This window comes from Echinococcus granulosus, assembly GCF_000524195.1.
Source record: "Echinococcus granulosus chromosome Unknown EG_S00062, whole genome shotgun sequence".
Taxonomy (NCBI): domain Eukaryota; kingdom Metazoa; phylum Platyhelminthes; class Cestoda; order Cyclophyllidea; family Taeniidae; genus Echinococcus; species Echinococcus granulosus.
Window position 1 is genome coordinate 133,724 of NW_020170442.1, and position 19,869 is coordinate 153,592.

The 19,869-nt window shown below is 44.1% G+C and overlaps 4 protein-coding genes across 4 annotated transcripts; 3 read left to right on the forward strand and 1 right to left on the reverse strand. All coding sequences in view use genetic code 11, as the record gives it.

Moving 5' to 3' along the window:
- Window positions 1–1,707: 1,707 nt before the first annotated feature.
- Window positions 1,708–7,694, forward strand: EGR_06702 (Zinc finger MYND domain-containing protein; the record flags this gene model as incomplete). Its single annotated transcript, XM_024495951.1, has 7 exons — window positions 1,708–2,700; window positions 3,418–3,773; window positions 4,844–5,429; window positions 5,645–5,720; window positions 5,831–5,916; window positions 6,153–6,815; window positions 7,314–7,694. 7 exons carry the CDS (start codon window positions 1,708–1,710, stop codon window positions 7,692–7,694), a joined length of 3,141 nt encoding a protein of 1,046 aa, XP_024349611.1.
- Window positions 7,695–7,872: 178 nt separating this feature from the next.
- EGR_06703 (Conserved oligomeric Golgi complex subunit 2) lies at window positions 7,873–15,510 on the forward strand (the record flags this gene model as incomplete). Its single annotated transcript, XM_024495952.1, has 16 exons — window positions 7,873–7,905; window positions 8,009–8,098; window positions 9,244–9,474; window positions 9,624–9,704; window positions 10,180–10,310; window positions 10,448–10,553; window positions 11,564–11,791; window positions 11,932–12,083; window positions 12,573–12,693; window positions 13,261–13,400; window positions 13,479–13,552; window positions 13,796–13,974; window positions 14,176–14,400; window positions 14,471–14,689; window positions 14,808–14,963; window positions 15,409–15,510. The coding sequence occupies 16 exons, from the start codon at window positions 7,873–7,875 to the stop codon at window positions 15,508–15,510; spliced, it is 2,268 nt and encodes a 755-aa protein (XP_024349612.1).
- A 1,019-nt stretch (window positions 15,511–16,529) lies between these two features.
- On the reverse strand, window positions 16,530–17,522 carry EGR_06704 (hypothetical protein; the record flags this gene model as incomplete). Its single annotated transcript, XM_024495953.1, has 6 exons — window positions 16,530–16,631; window positions 16,672–16,815; window positions 16,854–16,947; window positions 17,103–17,237; window positions 17,271–17,414; window positions 17,473–17,522. 6 exons carry the CDS (start codon window positions 17,520–17,522, stop codon window positions 16,530–16,532), a joined length of 669 nt encoding a protein of 222 aa, XP_024349613.1.
- A 247-nt stretch (window positions 17,523–17,769) lies between these two features.
- EGR_06705 (RING finger protein) lies at window positions 17,770–19,086 on the forward strand (the record flags this gene model as incomplete). The annotated part of the gene is made up of 3 exons (XM_024495954.1): window positions 17,770–17,980; window positions 18,561–18,730; window positions 18,811–19,086. The coding sequence occupies 3 exons, from the start codon at window positions 17,770–17,772 to the stop codon at window positions 19,084–19,086; spliced, it is 657 nt and encodes a 218-aa protein (XP_024349614.1).
- Between the last annotated feature and the right edge of the window lie 783 nt (window positions 19,087–19,869).

Consider the following 19,869-nt stretch of genomic DNA (forward strand, 5'->3'; position numbering starts at 1 on the left):
TTGAAAGTTGTACTTCTGCGCGACAGCATGAACTTCGGGCCACGCTAATAGCCCTCCAACCCGCTGTAGGCTATTACCGTATCCTTCCAGACTGCTTTACAGCTACGAACCCGGTGGGGATTCGGAACACCACACAAGTTTCCTGAGGGAACTAAAAGATTAAAACTGAATGCAATCAAATAAGATAAACGGGGGTAGAACTACAGTCTATGACTTCTAACCTGCAGTAGAAGCACAAAGTTCCAGACTTTCTCTTACAATTTAGATAATCACACTGTTTTAGGGTGGTCGTTTAGGAATTAACTTTATATTAATGTAATAATTTGATAGATTGCCCAACTTGGCGTTTGACTACTCGGGCACTCAATTATCCACAGAATGTACTTCCGCCTGATAGTATGACCTCCGGCTTGTTCTAGTAGCCCCGGCTTCTCCAAACGTCAGTAATGCATCTCCTGCCATACTGTTATGCCTTCTTACGACTTCAGGAAAGAGTCGGGTTGCCACATTGCTGGCAATGGCTAGTAAACTTATGCTTTGAGGACAGCTGCCCCGATTTCTAGTTCTGAATGCAAACTTTCAAGGCGCCAGAAGACGGATGCTCTGTGTTGATGGACGAATCTGTGAAGACTCCTTGCAAAAGGGTTGAAAATGATACCTACCTTCGGCAACTATTCTAGCCCCGCATTGTGCAGGAACGAAAGGATACTATTTGGAAAAGTTTGTTACGGTGATGTCTACGGTACCCATATGAAGACGTCAATTGTGTGAACACGCTATACCTCCACCCTCCACTGGGTGAATAGAACCCCTGAAGCTAAATGGCAGAGCAGTGCCGAAGTGGGAGCAAAGTATAAGGAATGAATGCACGCAAACCTTCGCTCCTATGAAACTAGTCCTAACCTTGTCTTTCATCATATGACTCTGATTCTAGGACAATGATCTTACAACTGTCGAAGAAAATACGAGATGTCCCTGCTGTAGAGCATCATCCGGTCTAAAGCAGTATGACAAGAGTGCACTCGCCCCTTCCCCAATGCAGTCTTCATATAAGACAAAATATAGATCTAGTGAAATTGCCAAGATGTATTGGGGACGTTGAGATGAAATATCTCCCCAGTCACACCCAGATTAAATGACTGGTGGGGCTGGTTAGCGCTGAAAGTGCTGTAATAGTTGACGAAAAAGGCTGATCGGGGAAACACCAGGAGCAACGATCTGAAGAAGAGGGAGCTATGTGATGCCTTGGCGGTTTGTTCAACTCTGTTTTTATGCAAGCACTTGAGTCCCTCTAGATCGCACTTCTGTTCAGCGGCATGGATTCCGGGTCATGCCAGCAGCCTCGGTTTTACTGTACATCAGTAGAATAGGCTTTTATAACGTTACTAATAACTTCTTACTAATTTAAGACGACTTGAAGTGCTGCATTAAACGAAAAAAACTGCATTTGTTTTATTTTGTTATGGTATCCTAATCAAACGTAGGCTTTATTCAGCTTTACGCTTAAAGCTTTTTAATTCCTAACGCCATTTTAAAGGATGTTTGAACATAACTTTTGGTGTTTCACAAATTTGGGCCAAACATTTCCTTGCCTTGTTTAAACTAATTTATTGCCGGTCCTCCATTTGCTCGTTGAGTTTGTGTGTCGATTTTATTTATCATCCTTTTAACATCTGGCGTATTCTTGGTATTTGGCAATGCCTAAAAATGCCGTTTGGTAGAGCTGGGATTTTTCGTCATGCAGACCCTCAAAAAGTTTGTGAGGTATGGAAGATTCTAGAGTCGAATAGAGGCCAGAAGCAGTCTGTCCCAGTGGATAAATTAATACGGCCTCTCCGAAAGGTGCTTGATATGCAGGACGACAGCATCAGACTTTTGTTAACCGAAATTGAGGGTGACGGACTTATCGTAAAAGTTAACAGTTGTTCTGGGAAAGGTTGCGACAGTTATCGCCTGCCTGACTTCCACCATCAGTGTCCCCGACAACATCATGATTGGTACTGTTTTCGGTGTCACAAACCGGGTGAAATGTTACATTGTAGCGATTGCTTTCGTGCCTTCCACTCTGATTGTGTGAATGATGACCAGCATCCGACCCCTCACCCACGCAATATGCGCTCTCCGGGTCCTTTAGATGATGACGCGAGTGACTTTACCTGTCCTGTTTGTGAATCAAGGCCGAAGTGTGAATTTTCTCGTAAACAGATTCGAAAACTGCTTGAATTTGCCACACACAACTTGCGTAAGCAACCTTCCTGGAAGCATTTCAATCAAATAGGATATCCTGGTGACATCGACAAAAATGAATACATCGTGTACAAATATGTGGACATGGATCTGCTTCAACGGAAGATAAAAGACGGGCGCTATACTGCGTTGGAGTTCTTTGCTATGGATGTCGAACTTCTTGTTCACGACGTTTGTCTTCTCTTTGGTCCATTTAGTAATGATGCGGATGAAGCCAGATTTCTGCTTCGTTCTGTTAATAATGAGATAACAGAAATTCAGCTCTGTACGGACTGTTATATAAACGCGAAAGCCCGCGTGGGTGATTGGATTACGAAGCCCTGCAAACCTCCTCATGAATTCATATGTGCGTGCAATCGTTCTGCTGCCGGTGCTGGCTTATTTGACAACGCAAGTATTCGGCATTGTTACTGGCCAGCAAAAATTCTCTTGGAAAGGGATGATGGATATGAGGTCTGTTTTTCGCGCACAACTATCTTATCTACTACTCAGTAATAATACAATATGGAAGGCATCACTTCTTAAGTGCTCCCTATAACATCTAAGGACATAGTGTAACTCTCATAGTGTGCTTTGTCGTAATGAGAATCATGCTTGAGTGGCGTCATCTTTTGTGAATATTGAAATGAGATCTTTACATAAGTTGAAATTGGTGGTTTTTAATGTATACCTCAACTTTTATTTATGCATCTTGACGGAAAAATTGAAAACAACTTTCAGACAGCCATTCAAATGAGTAATTTAAGGGGACCTTAGCACCTTATCGGATGTGCTGGCGTCCAAAATTCCAGTTCTCAAAGCTACAGTGAAGCCACCGCTTAGTAAAATTCGGAATAGACGTTTGTAACTACGATGCATGTGTGATTGTTGCTGAGGTCCTGTTTGCATTCCGCTCTGGTGGCTTCAATTAAGACCTTTTTATGCTCTAAGCTGTCCTCCCGTTCCTCTATCCATTCTCTGGGTGGGTTCCCTTAACCTGTGTTCCACATGAATAGTTAGTTTATCCTCTCTGTGAGGACCATACGTTTGGTTAATACTAAAGTAGGTGATATGGATGTCCATAGGTGACATTATTGCAATTGTTTACGGTTCCGCATTACAGTACTTTGATAGAATGAGAATGTGTTGAAGCCGCTCTCAGTCCAATTGCTAACCTCTTTTTGTCGGCAGATTCGTTTCTTTGGCGGTACCCATGAACGGGCCTTTGTGAAAAAGACCCATACGGCTCCATTCGTACTTCCCGAGATCGATCCAGCCTTCCATCGACGAGCTTTGGCTGGCGCTCATAACGTTCCCACCTCTCTTATTGAACGGGCCTGGAATGAGGTGCGGAAGTTGCAGGCCAACCTCAACTCCGGATACTACTCTCACTCCTCTGGCGAGTCTGATATGCCTCCTTCAGATGATGATTACACTGACGAAATTTACATTCGTCCTCGTCGACACGCGGCAGTGTCTCTCTCTAACAGTCCACGTTCCTCTGCCACGGCAAACTCAGCAAAACTGAAGTCGACAAAGAAAAGAGCGTGAGTAATTTGTAATGAAAAATTCACTTTGAGGATTAATTTTGCATTTAGAACATTCATTTATTATGCTATCCATCGTCCTAGTCAGACAGAGTTCTGTATTTTCAACAAAGAATTCTTTCGAGATTGCCATCAGTTTTATGATTATAGTTAATTTTGCAAAAAAATGAATATATCTCGGGACCTCTATCATCAGCGGAGTCATCCGCTCGTTGTCGACATTCCTCATTGAGATTTGATCGTGTGCGGCCGGCAAACGCAAGTGAGAGAACTGTCAGTTCAAGCGTGGTGCCAATCTAAATTTTCATAGCCATTTTGTTCACATGAAATTGCATATGTACTACATCAAATTGAAGATCAGTTATCTACTTGGTTATCTCAATCTTTGAACGTTGATTTTCCATGGTAAATATGAATACCCAAAGCAGTTCTATCTCAACTAGTTTCTTGATTACCTATTTGGAATATGCTAAGGTTAAGCACCACAGGTAAGTACAACTCACCGTTATGAACACTTTCTTGGCCTAACAGTGCCGCGCCTAGGAAGCTAATCGTTGCACTCGTATGTCTAACACTGGACAATATGTTTGGTTGGATTGCACGAACGATTGCAGCCACGGGGATGGTCAATTCTCCCGCTCAGGCGTGCGCACGTGCGTGCCACGCTTGCCTTACGTACACGCATGAGTCTGTCCGCCCGCTTCCCCACTTGTCTGTTTTGGTGTCTGGGGGACGTGTGTGCCCGTGAACGTCCGAAAATACTTGCTTTCCAGCCCGAGCTGAGAGCAGTGCTGGGGCTCAAATGTGGGTTCAGCGTTACTTATCGCCGCATCTCAGTTTTGCAAACCACCCGAGTCCTAAGCGCAAGTATGGCTACATGTGTGCGCTGTGACGTTGTATCTTACTGCTACGTAGTCGTCTCTCCAGTCCCCACCTGCTATGTGGTACAGACCTTCCCAGATCATGACTGTCGGGCTATGTGTGCGCTCTAGGCTGCATATGACTTATTGACTTTGGCAGCTCAACAATAACTTCACGAAGTGATTTTCTCAAATTTGTTTTTGCAGCAGGAAAAATTTGGCTTCCAGTGAAGGAAGTTCCTGCGCCTCTTCTCATTCCTCAATATCGTCTCCGTCACAACACTCGAGCGGTCGTTTCAGCAGCGACACTCACCGTCGCAGTTCAAATAATCGTGGTGGCGATTATCGGCGACAAAAAACTGGAAGGACTCCTACCTCTAAAGCCATCAGTGCAAACTCTAAACTGACTGCATCCGCAAAACAACGTTTCAGCACTGAGACTACCTCTCCGGTGGCGGCAGCAGCGCTTTCTGCTCTGGCGGAGACTAAGGCAGCTGTTGCTGCTGCCTTCAGCAAAAAACGTAGCAGCGCCTTTGGTGACTCCGTGATGGATACTTCGGTAAATCCTCAGCGGAGAGGGAGAGGTCGTCCACGCGGTAGCGGAATGAAGAAACGCAAGCGAAAAACTTCCTCTTCTGCTTCGCTTTCTTCACTCTCACACTCGGTTTCAGATGGCGAAAACTACAAGATGCCAAACAGTCTTAGCACCTCGAGTAAAAAGAAAAATCGGCCCGCGAGTACAACAACCTCAGCAGAATCTGATTCGAATGACGAAAAAGCAAGTTTTTTTCTTCACGTAAAGTTTGGGATTTTTCGTCACTGCGCATTTATTCTAGGAGGGAGAAGGACTAATTTTTCTCGTGAATTATCTTCCAGGAAAACAGCTGTACCAATCAAAGTAGTTTTTTATGTTGAAAGTGCACAAAATATTTGCGTACTTCAGGGTAAGAATATGAAAAATTGCATTATTAGTAGTCATAATATCACATGTCCTGCTCACTATCTTTGCAGCTGACTGGATCGTCATGGTCTCCTCACAGTAAAAAATACAGTCAGCGGGGTGGCGCCTCAAAGAAGCGAACAAACGGTAATTTTCTTTTCCCGTTTTAAATTCGGACAGCCAATTCCATCCAATGTAAATTGAGTTACTGCAAATGGGTTTGATCAACTGCGTATTTTTCACACCTTTTACTGTAGGTCATTTGACATCGAAAGCTGCATTGGACTCTCCACAAAGTAGTTATATGTCAAACAACAATAGCTTACCTCGGCACACCTCTCTTGTAAGTAGTTTACTACTTTTGAGTATTCTCTGACTGGCTACTTTAGCATCAATGTGTTTACACGATTGGGTATTTATATCCCTGAACTTTAAAGGCACTTTGTCTTTTCGTCAACTTCGACCTTAGAGTGAATTAATATTGGTGTAAACGCACCACACAACAGACCATAAGTATTATGGACCACTTCAATGTCCTTCGTGGGCTGTATTGCTTACTTAAGACTGTTTCTTAATCAGAGTACCTTAGCTCGACGTCCTCGTGGTCGTCCCCCATTCTCTGGTGTGCGTGGTGGCAGCAGTCGGAAGACCCCCTCCTCCTCTCGTAAGAAAGCGAAATCTAACGCACATTCAGAGTCGGACTCGGAGTTGACCGATCGCTGTTCAACTACTTTCCCGTCTCGTCGACCTCAAGCGACTCCTCTAGAGCAAACGCAAGTGAAGCGTCACAAGACGTCTTCGAGTGCTAGCCCCACATCCACATCCGAATCAGGCAACTCCTCGGACGCTTCAGGCGACCGCAGACACCTCCTTCTGCGACGTCCACCCTTCGCTCCGCCAATCTCCACGTCGTCGTCGGTAGCTGTCGTCGGAACCACACAGACGGCTGTTGCACCATCTCTTAGCGGCAGCAGGGTGGAGATCGGGTCTATGTCTAGTTCCCCTTCTCTTTCACAGCAACAGCTTAGCAAGTCGGGATTCACTGCCCTTGAGATGGCTGGACGCAGCAGTGGGCTGGGTTCTGTACCGAGATCGCACCTACCACCGAATAAGAGGCTGGCAGCAGCTGCAGTTGCTGCCGGTTCTGATATTAAAATTGAATCTCCACCACATTCTTCCACCGCTTCATCAATGCATCCGGGTGGAGTTTCGCCTCGAAAACTATCAAACAAACAGGTTCAGGTGCGTCTCATATGTGAGATTTTGGACCTCTTACATCAGCTCACCCGACTGTCTTGCTTGAAAAAATAAACTTTTAATTTGTCAATTTGTATCTAGTGACAGATTGGTCAAGTGTGGATTGATTTGTTGTGATGGCTTTTTATAAAACACTTAAATTAATGAACGACAAGGTGGACGCGATCATAATGGAGAAACTGTTTCTACATATGTATAATTGACCTGTATAAGTGGAATGCTTAGGTTTTGTGATATTTACTGGGCATACTTTTCGTGGCTGCTTACTAGCTCCTTGATTTTTTTATAGAAATGTACACTTACGTTCTTATCCACTTTTGTGTGAAAACCTGCTTTATCATTGGACTGGTGTTTCGATATTTCAAATAATATATGAAGTTTATTAAGCGGCCCTTGCATTAGAAAGATCTGGGTGTTCAGAAACGGTGGTGTTATGTAAAGCCGGTGTTGGTAGCTATTTGCTTGTTGACTGGCTGTTTGTAGGCGATGGGGGACGATGAGGTCCAAGAGCCCCAGCAACGCAGTTGTGCCCGATGTAAGGAGAACTTGGAGACTGTGCGTCGGCAGGCGATCGCAGAGCAGCAGCGGGCACTAGGGGAGCTGGAGGCACGCCTCTCCGCCGAGCACTCCGCCGCTCTCGCTGCCGCGGTGGAGCGCGAGCGTACTCTTGCTCGCGAGACCCTTGACGCTGCAGAGGCGCGTTTCAATGACGCCCTGGTGCAGGCCAAGCGACGTCAGTGGTGCCGCAACTGCCTTAAGGAAGCCATCTACCACTGCTGTTGGAACACTTCCTACTGCTCCATCAACTGCCAACAGACGCACTGGCACAAGGAACACAAACGACAGTGCCGTCGCAAGCGCTAGGACCCGCCTATCGTTATCCTCTCTTAGCATTTTGTAAATATCCCCTTTCCCACTACAACTATTGCCATCTGGCCGCCTTTTAATATTTCAACACTACTTACGTTCATATTGATACGTATTGTACATTGTGTTGTTGCCTGCACTACTGCAGTCTGTCCCCTCTACTGATATTTGTCAAATGTCCAATTGCATTTTGTCTAACTATATATATGTGCATATAAATTATTAATATGTTTTTTTAACGAAACAGGTGCTGTTCCTCGCAGTGATCACGTACTCGTCGAGGTAGTACGCCGTCTCTTACTTGTTTTTAGGAGGAGTTGGCTAACGATGCGTTAGAGTCTACCTTGGGGATTGCACCTTCGGGCCTGGAGTTCTGCTTCGATAGGCGAGGATTCCTAAACGTGAGCAAACAATTGCCTTCATTCCCAATTGGTTACATTGTTCATAAATTCGTTTAAGCTAGATTTAGGCGTCCTGATTATTTGGTTTATCAGGTCGCACTGTACAGGTGAGCAAATAGCAAACGTACCTATTTCCGCTAGGACAGTATTTGATTCGACGTACTATTGGTCGAGAGCCAATGAAATTGATCCGCAAACGTGATAAGGCTTCTCATTTTGAGTGGGAATCTTCAGCACAGCTGTTTCGAAGTTCGATTATTCTCATTGGCTTTTCAATGGAATGCTCTCGAGCATGTTTATCCTGCAGCTTTTCGCGACAGGATGATGAAAATCATTGCTGCTAGGTGTACACTCATTTCGGTGTTTTGGGTATCATAACGTATCTCGATTAGGTATTCACTTTAGCACAAATACGTGACTGATGTAAAAATGGGTGGACCTCATGTCCTAGGAGGAAGTTTAGCCTTCATAGTCCTTGGCCTTCGGGTGTGAACTCAAATCCGCCCCACCATTGATCAACACCAAACAAATTACCTGAGCCAAGTGATCACTGGGGCTTCGCCTTCGACAGTGGCAGAAGTATTTTCACGCAAGTATGCAATGCATGCAAGAAATGGCATTCAGACAGTTCATTTGCTTACCCTCGATGCAAAATGATCGGCCATAAGGGAAAAATAACCGCTGAGATGCATCTGGTTCAAATAAAAGTGAGATAGAGAATGTTGCTTACTTTGGGTGCTATTGCTTTTGGATTCGTGTTCAGCAGGGGCAGATCTCGCTATGCTTGGTACCTGTAGCATCTCACAGTTATTTCCCATATTCCTCGTGCTCATTGGCAATCACACAATTAGGGCGATGTTGGTAGTTTAACTTAAAAATGCGAAATAGCCCAACCGCATGATTCGTGGGAACGATATTACTAAGTGGAAGAGCTGCGAATGACCAGGAGGTTGTGCGAGTGGTTATTTTACAGTCTCAAAAAGTAGCGCAGTCCTACACTTCTGATAGCAGCCTAATGTCAATCGAGGAAGGAGGATGGTGGCTTTAAAAATTGTGCTTTTAAGGGAGATGAAATGTTGGGTTCCATGCTTACAGAAAGCATAATTACGAATGTCATGAAGATTTATTTTGGTTGTAACATGTAGGATGATTTCGACGAAGATGCCTTTATACTGGATCGCCTCAAGATGGGTATCTCTCTCCAAAACCTTCACGACAGCCTTCTGCAGTACTTCAACATTTTGAAGAATAGTCTCGTTGAGCTGATAAATCGTGACTGTGCTGACTTTGTCAGCCTCTCTACCAACCTTGTTGGACTGGACAAAATCATTAAAAGCCTTGAGGACCCACTGATGGCCACGAGAGAACGCGTCTCTGTGAGTCACCTACCTTTCCTCATTCCCTCTAACCCTTTAATAGTTCGAACTTGCCCCTTCGCCATTCTCTCTGTACCCAGTATTTTCGGCGCACAGAAGTGGTTATTGGCTACCTATTTCCATGACCTTACCATCTCCCTTTGCCGTAGAACGTTCTTTCAGAGATCCAAGAAACGAGAAAGGAGTTTGAATTCAGCTTGGAAGAACGGAAGAGACTGCGTGAAAAAAAGGTAACATCTAGCTCACATTAAATTTTACTAAAATCGTGTTCTTTTAATCAATTCGTACAATCCTTGAAATCCCCTATTTGAAGTAATTTCAGTCATTGCAAAAGTAGACGATGGCCACGGATCTAATTTTGATTGTTTATTACGTAGGTCTTTTCACTAGTTTTAGTCTTCTCCACTCCCCTCCACCTTTACAAAGTGCTTTATTTTTGCAACAGATTTTATGCCTTTTCGACTGCTCTTTATTGCTAAGACCAGTGACCTTTCTAGTTGGTAAAACTTGGTCTTTTTAGAGAGTTCCTTAAATCCTTATTTTGATTAGGTGAATGCACCCTGTTTTATAGAAGCCTGGTCTAATTTTACTGCGATTTCCCCTGCTTTCAAAAATAAGGCTTTAACAATTAGGTAAATCTCAATTAGCCTCATTTCTTCCAACTTTCACTCTAATATGATTCATTCGTTTTTTGCATCACTGAAGGAGTTGATCAACAGCCTCATTACCGTGGCAACCTGCACCAGTCGATTGGAGCGTTGGCTCTCCCCCACAATTCAATCTGGCGAGGACTTCCACCTCCTAACTACTGGTGACTCTTCCCCCGCAGACAAGACGTAGGTTTCTTTCTCTATTTACCCAATCGTATAGTGGGGTGAATTACGACGTTAGATAGGGTTCGCTACAGCACCCTGTTCAGCTTCATGTACCACCCAACTTTGGTGATGGCATCTGTCCGCTGAATTTTTCCTAGATTTCACGAGGAACAACAAATTGATCGTGTGGCACAGGAATATACAAAACTGCAACACTTTGTGAAAAAGTGTGTCAACCATCCCTTCGTGGAAGATCTTAAGCCGGTGAGGCGTTGTCTCTCGTTTCTTGCTATACTTAATTGCTGTTAGCTTTCTATTGGTTGACGCTGCTACCGCGAAACAAGTTTATATGCAATACGTAATGGGTGTTTATCACAAAACGGAATTAAATTTACAGCTTCTACACCAAACCACGGCATTCTGCTTTCCCGTGGATTTTCTCAACAATCCATTTACGAGTTCACCTATTGTAAACTTCATCCGTTTATGTGTGCATTTCTGGAAATGCGGATCAACACGAAAATTAATAACTCCTACACGTACTTCACTTCCATTTACAACAATTTCAGTAGTGACTATTCACACGCTAATATTTTCAAGAATAATTTCGTTCATTCAATCAGGCACTGCGCGCTTAGCCAACACCTACACTAAAGTCGCTCACTAGGAGCTTTTTAAGCTACTTCATCACTTTTTGAGAAGCTGTTTCTATTCCGCCTATGCAATTACTCTTAGCACGACAAATAACGATAGTACCACGTTCATTTGTCCCTGTGTACGCTGTTGTGGCGTTGCGCAGTGGGCATCCGGATTTGTTCGGGAGTGTGCATGCCTACACCCCCAAGAGCGCGCGTCTGTGCTTGCCAGCCCGCCTCCAGGGCGGTTTTGTTCCTCTTCTAACTGGTCAATCTGACTCTCATTTATCATATGCCAATGGAGAAACGTTTCTACGCCTCCATACGTAAGTGAATGGCTGTACACGGTGCAATTGTACTCATTTCTGTGGATGCGTTCTTAGGCTCGTTAGGCCCTCCACTTTCCCCGCATAACGACTTGTGTATTTTGCCCTGAGACTGTTCTGTGATTATTGTGCCTTTCTTTCACTCACAGCATAATATCTCACCGTACCCCTGGGTTAAACTTAGTTACGTTTGACCTAGTTGTTGTCCTTTTTCAGCTCGAAAGAGAACGTTGAACTATTAGACGTAGTTGTTGTCACATGTTGGGGTTTTTTTTACTAATGCACGCATGCCTTTTGTGATTTTTCAACCTAGAGGATCCACCTGATAACAACCAGCCTACAGGACCAGCTGGAGGGTCGCCTTCGCTGCGGTCTCAATCTCTGTCACGAAGCACAATCTAGCGGTCAGTTACACCCAAAAACCTCTAAGAAGGCCTCCTTAGTGCTGCGGCAGATCCTTTCCACCTACGTCTCTATTGATAAGCTAACCAATGCTATCGACCTCTACCGCAAACACTGTCTCCACTCTCAGCTCTCCAAGGTAGACTACAAGCTGCAACCGTTTTCATTGGGACGTGATGCATTCTTTTTCACCAATCATTGTTTAAATTATATCCGAGAATTCCGCAAAATTGCAGTGGAATTCACCTACACTTCTTATCATGTTTGTTCTCACGACAGATATTCTTACCCTGTCCGGAACTGTCGGCTAGCGGCGCTGACGCAGATGCTGCGGCCTCGACCCTGCGGCGAATGTTTGCTGAGGCCGTCGCCCTCCTAGACAAAGAGCTTTCTCTTTTTCAAACTCTCGTCTTCAAGCGACTACACAAGAGGTACCCCTCCCTTTCCTTAAGGACCGGTCTCCATTGGAGAAAAGTAGATGCTGCTGTGTGCCTTCCTCACTGTTCTCAATCAGTAATTTTCCCTCAAATTGATAGCTTGACAAAAAAATTATTCTTTTGTATGACTTTTAGTTACTTTTTATCTCATCTTTTGTATCGGCCATCGTACCATTACCATTAGCTCCTGTCTTACGTACGAAATGGCTGTATCCTTCCTTTCTTATCTTTATCTTTTGTGGGTGCATGGGTCGTCGTTCCAGCCCAATTTATTGCCTTCTAGAGCTTAAGTCCCATCGTCAATGTCAAGTTGAGTGTGATAAGCGCAGTGAGTAGACTCATCTTCGAGAGTACTTTCATCTATGCCCTCTGCTTAGCTCACGGTGCATTGTGAGATCTTACCTGAAATGGGTTGTGTTGTATAAATGCCCAACAAGAACCTTTTATGAGACGTACCTACTAATGGCTTTTATGCCCTTAAAGCTACGAACCGTTGAGTGACTTCGACGTGATTATGGACGGCTTTTTCCCAGAAACTGTGGATGTCCTCTTTAACCAACTTCCTGATATTTTCTCCGCTGGCAATCCGGACAAGTTTCATAAAGTCAGTTTATCATTGTTTCTTTTTATAACAAATTACAACTGATCTGTCAAATCCCATTCGTAGACAGATCCTCCCATCCACTTATCTTTTCATCCCCGGAAATGTTTTCTCCCTGATTGAATGTTGGAAATTCGCACTTTTAACTCTGTACGCCACCCTTCAATCTTTCCCAAGACTATAAAAGTATTGTGAGCCGGGGTTTACGTGCGCGATTCGGATCTCTTCGAGCTCCCATACAGAGAATTAATAAACGGGACTATGGTACAAGCGTTTTTATTAGCGACGCGTATGGGCAGGTAAAAGAGGGTGCGGATAACACGCATGGCCTTGACAGCTCGACAGTGGAGACTGCTCAAAGTGACCTTGGGCTCATGTCATATCTCCTGATCAGGAGGAACAGAGGGCGCGACTTTCTAGAATGCACGGAATTAAGCTATGGAAGTGGAAATTTCCAGAAAATAGAAACAGGAACGCATTTTGAAATCGCGAGCACCTCTAACAAAAGCTAGACATCTTTGAGATAGTTTTGGACCTCGCTCTAATGGTCCACACTTTTTTGGAACGTAGTTGTACAAGATCGGTATGGAGTTTTTGGACCTCGTGGAAGACCGAGCCGAATCCACTAAGCAGGTGGTGAAACTGAGGGAGAAGGCTGTCTACACATCCTTCCTCAACAAATGGAGCCTCAGTGTTTACTTCCAACTCCGGTAGGTCGCCGGTTGCTTATTGTCACTTCATGTGTACTCCAACCATTTAATCGGAAAATTTGCCGCTTATTCGTGTAGGTATCAAGAATGCAACGAAATTATTTCTGACTGTTCAAAAGATGTTTTCAAGGAGGCTAAAACAGGGCCACCAGGTAGGCAAAGTTCCACAAAATGCAAATTAACACCTTAAGCAAATAAACTTTTTGATCCCCTTGATAAATGCATTCATGCGAGATCCTAGGTGGGTTTGGGCCATTACGTGGGCGTGCCGACCCACACATTCACAATCACAGCGGTGTTTTCCCCAATAAAGTAAATGTTTTTGTGATGTTAACTTAAAGATACCGCAGCCTAATTTAGTCACGATCTGTTACCTCTTTGACTCTACTCACTAGGCTATGCACTAGCCGTGACAGCGACTGTGATGCGGCAGATGAGGCGTTGTTGGTCCGAGGATGTCTACTTGGACTCCCTACGACACCGATTTTGGAAACTTACTCTTCAACTCATCAATGCTTATAGTTACCTCATTGGTGAAAAAGCTCTCAACCAGACCATCAACTCCCCCGAAAAAGTGTGTACCCTACCTCTTATTTTTAAAATTAACTTATCCTTAAACCTTGATTAGTGTAGGCTTTCGACTATAGTAGGCCGAGGCTCCCTCTGTTCCTTGCTCAAACCAGCAAGTATCAACAACAATGTAGATAAACTTGAACTATATCTAGGACAGAATTATTTCATATTGGAACCTGCAGAAGCTTGCCCTCGATTTCAGGCAGGAATCTCGGGCATAGAGCCACTGCTGCTGGTCTTTTTCGATGGCAGTTTCTTTTTGAAGTGGATTGACGAGGGTAACTTGGTGAACTTGATCCTGTCGGCAATGGACCTTCGGCAAGCCAATCCTCTGCCCGATTGGCTGGAGCAGTGCATTAAAGACTCCTCCGAACGTATCAATTCTGCATTGATCGCTATTAAGTCGGAAATTTGCCGTGTGTTCGAGGTGAGTGCCACTTTGCTACCCTTTTGTGAAGGAGACAACTGTGTTTTACTATCAACTAGCACATTTGCAGGAAAAAATGCAAGCTCTGATCAAGCAGATACAGGATCTGCCGCGGCAGTATCGTCGCACAAATCGGAATTGGCCTTCTACACCCTCTGCATTTATGCCGAGGATTTTGAAGCAACTCACTGATCTCGCCCAAGTTCTGCAGTCTGGCATCCTCAGTAAACCTCAGGTCGAACCTTTGCCTTTTCTGCGCTCCCAAGTCGTCGAGCTCTTTGAACGAATCGTGCTTCAAACCACAAATATGCAAGCCTTGACACTTCTTAATCTGAAGCCATTTAGAGTGGCAAATGATGTGATAATGCACACCTGTCTGTCTCAGGTACCACACCCAAACGTCGGAGCTGATGACATCAGTGCGAAAGATTGAGGACAGTCTGAGGCGTCTACGAGTGGCACGTGCAGTCGGCGGGACGCAGCAGGCGGGAGGCGCTGGCAAAACTGACGACGACAAGATTCGCCATCAGGTGCACCTTGACACCCTGGAGTACATTTCTCAGGTAAGCCACAATAGCTTCGCATTTCTCCTCTGTTTTCCTCATGTTTGATTTTATACATCCGTAGTTAGAGTTGGTTTGTAAAGTGGACAAGCTCAAGTCACATCATGCCCAACTGATACGCTGGAGACGGTTAAGTTAACAAGAAATAGTAGAGAGAACAATGTAGAGTACCGTATTGGTGGTCTGACGCATCTTTGTCTCACAAATGCGTGTGCACAAAGTTTTTGCACGCATTTTACAAGTCCTAGCGTAGCCGTTGTAGCGAGCTTCACCACAAATGACAATAACTTCTTCAATCGCCATGGGTTTACGAGGTGTGTTACTTCATCTTTGGCTATGGCCTTAAGTAACCGGCGTTTGTGGACTCTTTCTATCATTCAAGAGCAGATCCTAAGGTTACCTCGTGATTTTCCAGTAGTTTGGAGGTATCCTTTACTGCCTGCAGTTGAAATCACTTCCACTTCTCTCGGAGGAGGGACTGCAATCAAATCTCGACGTGCTCGCAACCAGTGAGAATCCAGAAATGGTCTCCTCGAGTGTATCTTAACCCATCTTCGGTAAACTACTGCGCCGATTCGTGAACTTCTAACTTGTTTTACATCAATGCCCTACACTGTACCTTCTTCCCGGAAAATGCCTGAGTTTTCGAATATCATTGGTTCTGTTAAAATACGCTAATTAGTTCTTGTGGCTTTTGCAGGTTATCAATAGTGCCAAAGACGCATTTTACTTGAAGGAATGAAGTTGAACAAAATCTGAGCTGGGATCCTAAATTTCGGAGTGCCAATATAATTACATGTTCTGCCATCTCCTTAGTGAGGTGGCTACTTTGCTTTCACTATCCATGCGAATACACAAGCAGCAACAACTACTGACTGTGCATTCGAGGAAATCTTCTGACACCCTTAATCGTGCACAATGGCCGACATTATAAATTTACCCTAATCCACCGGTTATCCGACCCCATATACATGCACTATTCCCAGAAAAGTTTTTTCTGCACGTTTCTTAAGGCACAAATGCCAAAGGGAGGTGTTCTTCCCCTCAACCAGCGCAAAAAGTCTGCCGGAAAGCGTGCGACTGGACAAGAACGGAACGTTCACCCACAAAACTGACATTCACTCTTTCGTCAACACAAGCGCTATACTGAGTAAAAAGTAGGGCAATTACATCAATGAACTGAACAGCTAGATTTATCCCATAAGGTACACTGCGTTAATTTACCCAAATTGCAAATTCCAATATCAAATTCATCAATTCGCATAGGTACCCAGCCTCGGTTAGGTAGGGATGGCTTTAGCGATTCGCAAGCACGATTTTTCCGATTTACCAGGTTAATTTAACCATCTATCAACATTTAACAGCCTTCAGAGTTCACGGGCTACCACTTCATAAGAACCAAGTTAGTAAATCTAGCTGTATTTTCCAAAGAGCGACCAAGAACTGGACTAATTGTACTAAGGGGGTGATAGGGACGCATGGGTTGGCGTAAAAGGATGGTATGGCAGTTGCGTAATGGCAACAAGTTGCGGAATTCTACTACACAATGCATTAAGCAGTTTTCCTCTATTTCCAACCCGAAAGGCCATGAGCCAGGTCATTGCCCTTTTGCATCTGTAAAAGATCGGCTTCCGTATTGATTACATCGCTTGCAGCGACCTCCGGATCCTATCAGATAAATGATAAACAAGTCAAAGGTTTATCATACCATATCAAGACTTCCGAAATAGCTAAGCTTCTCTTCCAATTGTCCTACTTGTGCACGAAGCAGGGACGCATCCAACCTAAGCTTCTCAATATTTAAGGGGTCGTAGAATTCAGGTAGTGTAGAAGTGACCGTATTTGCCGATAACTAATAGAGCAATGTCATCAAAAGGCTAGACAATATACTGATGGGACAGAAATGAAGCTTTCGACGGCATCCGAGAGGATCTTCATGTCAGCAGTCTTCACTTCCCCGAGTAACTGTGGCAACTCGGATATCCTTAAAACGACATCCAAAACACGTTAGACGCCCTTAAACGCTAGGCCTTATGAAGCCACTTAGCTAGTAAGACCTAAGCGATGATGCACGAGGGAATAAAAAGCAGCATTCAGGGAGCACCAAGTATCCAGTACAGATAAACAGAACAAACTTACCTTTTCATCGACTCGCAAACAGAATTCAAGCGAGGAAGTAGCGCTTCTAAGTCTTGAACCATACATTTAAGGCGGCTAGATATATGAATCTGGTTTGCTAAACTGCTTTTGAATAACGTAGAGACTTGACGAAGACTTATTGGGGGTAAAACCGATAAACTTCAATACCTTTGTGGCTTGATCTCATAACCTCTTAATTTGGACATGCACTGAGAAAGAATGCCTAGTTTTTCCAGTATGATGTCCTCGTGAGGAGAGCCGCCAAAATCACAACTACTCAAGAATTCGGAAAAAACGCGTTTTTTTCCGACGCTAGCGGTAAAAATTTTCACCGATGCCACAAGAAAAGCCAGGTATTACCTTCCATAACCAGTACTTCATCCATTCGACGTGACAAGCTTTCTGGCGCATAAGGCTCATACATGACTAAGGAACAGTCTACCAGGGCACCGCCCCGACAAAAGTGACGTCAATTAAAAGCCTCATCTGTGCAAGCATAAGCAAATTGGGAGGGTGTAAAAACCTAGCAATTCACTAATATTAATATGAGTTTCAAAAAGGGATAATTAAGTTAATTAATAAGCAAAGGCCCAATTTTACAATACGAGATCCTCAAGGTCAGGGTGGATAAAAGCCGCGCTTTAAGAGCAAACGTCACTGCTTTATAATGGCGGGGGGCGATTCGGGTGGTTGTCCCATTTGTCTCCAGCCCCTTCTTCAACCCGTGGAAATTCCATGTGGCCATGTATTTTGTTATCTCTGCATAAAAGGCTCCGCATCTCATCGGCGCCGTTGCCCTCTGTGTCGTAGGGCCTTCAGTATGATTTTTTTTGAAAATCCAAATATTATTCGCAATCTGGGTGATTCTGGCGAGACGGGTATGAGTAATCTTTAGTGCATTATTATAGTTAGTGCCTCTTTTGATTTCACAGACTGATTTTGTGACCTGACTACATTTTCAGAATATTGCTTCTCTATTGGGGCAATGTAATTGTTTTGTCCGCGTATTATAGAAGCCGGCTAACATTTATGTGATTCCACAGATAGTAATAGAATCGCGTTTTTATAATTCTTTAGTCATGGTAAAACTATGTCGGCAAAATTGAAAGTAAATAGCAAGAAGTCTTTTGCGCACTTCGGAGTCTTTACGCAACTTATTTCACATATTTTTTTAGAAACAATACTGGTCCTTATGATAGCTTTTGAGAGGCACTATCAGTCTCCATTCTAGATTAGTCTTGAACACGGGTTTATTATAGGGGAATCGTCTAGTACTACAAAGATTCCAAACCATACTAATGTCATGCAAACGAAACCTGAAATCCAATATATTGCTTTAGTTGATCGCTAGGTTGTCATATAATTATTAACTCTGAATGAATTTTTGTTGCTGTCAGGCTAATTTGCTTCCCACGTAGCCCCTTTAATATATTTTGACATGTAGCGATATTCGTTTAGAACGCCCGCCTTTGGAATTTATGTGGTACTATGAGGGCCACAACGGTTGGTGGCAATATGACGAAAGAACAGCAGTTGAAATAGAAGCTGCCTACGCCCAGTCCCTGCCTCGGTGTGAAGTCTTCATCGCAGGCCACTTCTACGTCGTCGACTTTGCCAATATGTGTCAGGTGAGACTCTCTCAGACCCTTAGAATAGTATTTGCGCTCCGTTATTTTATGGAGCTTTTAACGTTATTTTTCTCTCTCAGTACCGCAAAGACCACTCTGGACGCAGTCGTCGCATTAAGCGTGGCTCGGTGGACATGTCAAAGAAGGGTATCGCGGGCATTCGCCTTTCTCTCCTTCAGCCTTCAGAGGCCAGTGAGGCGGCCGACGATGAGGAGAATGTAGAAGACAGGGGAAGCATTTCTCTATCCGCTGTCACCCCTACTATTTCGAGCAGTCAACGCACTTCTGACGCGAATCGCGATTGCAACTCTCTTCGACAACGTACGCTATCGACAACCTCCAGCTGCACAGATTGAAGGTTTTTCCTCGTCTTTCCCTTTTCCTTCTTTCTTTTTTATCTCTTCATCCGTTTAGATAGAATAATTAAAGGTGTGCATTTATTCAGTTCATGGTGTGTCTAAAGATACGGTTAGTCTAGGTTGTTGTGGCTGTGCGCACTAGGTTTAAGCAACCGAAGTACTGAGCCCCCCACTTTGTGCAGTAAGTTGGTGATTCTCAGTCTATAATTCCGAAGGGAGGTGCGGCTCTTCAGTAAACGCCATGGTCTGTATACGTGTACTCGCTTTCCGCGACTAGCTGGCCGCGTACTGTGCGCCGTTGCATTGCTAACCATAACCTGGTTTAAATAAAGAGGAGTTTACTGCAACCAGAACTACTTTGGTCTTGCGGACTAGTTCGGGTGCGTAATAGGTAGGTAGTGAATTCGGGCATTTCTTTCAAGTAGAACAACCCAACCTTTTAAATTACGGTTTCACAAAATTGGCGGCGGGTTGCAGTGTTAGCGCCTATCCATCACAGTGACCCGAATTACGTGTTTAACAATCATCATTCGCATTAGTTGGTGGTATGATATATATCCCGATAAGCACACTATATATCTTAAGAAGTTCTGACGACTAGATAATTGTAAAGGTTTTCAATTTTAAAGCTCCAATCACCCACAAGCACCTAGGAAAAGAACTTTGAGGATGTTTACTAATTTTGGTGAGTAAAGGGAACACCGCCGATAGTCAATTCAAGAGAATGTGACCCCAAATACTTTTACCAACTGCTGAAAATATGCGTCTCTTTGAAAGTAA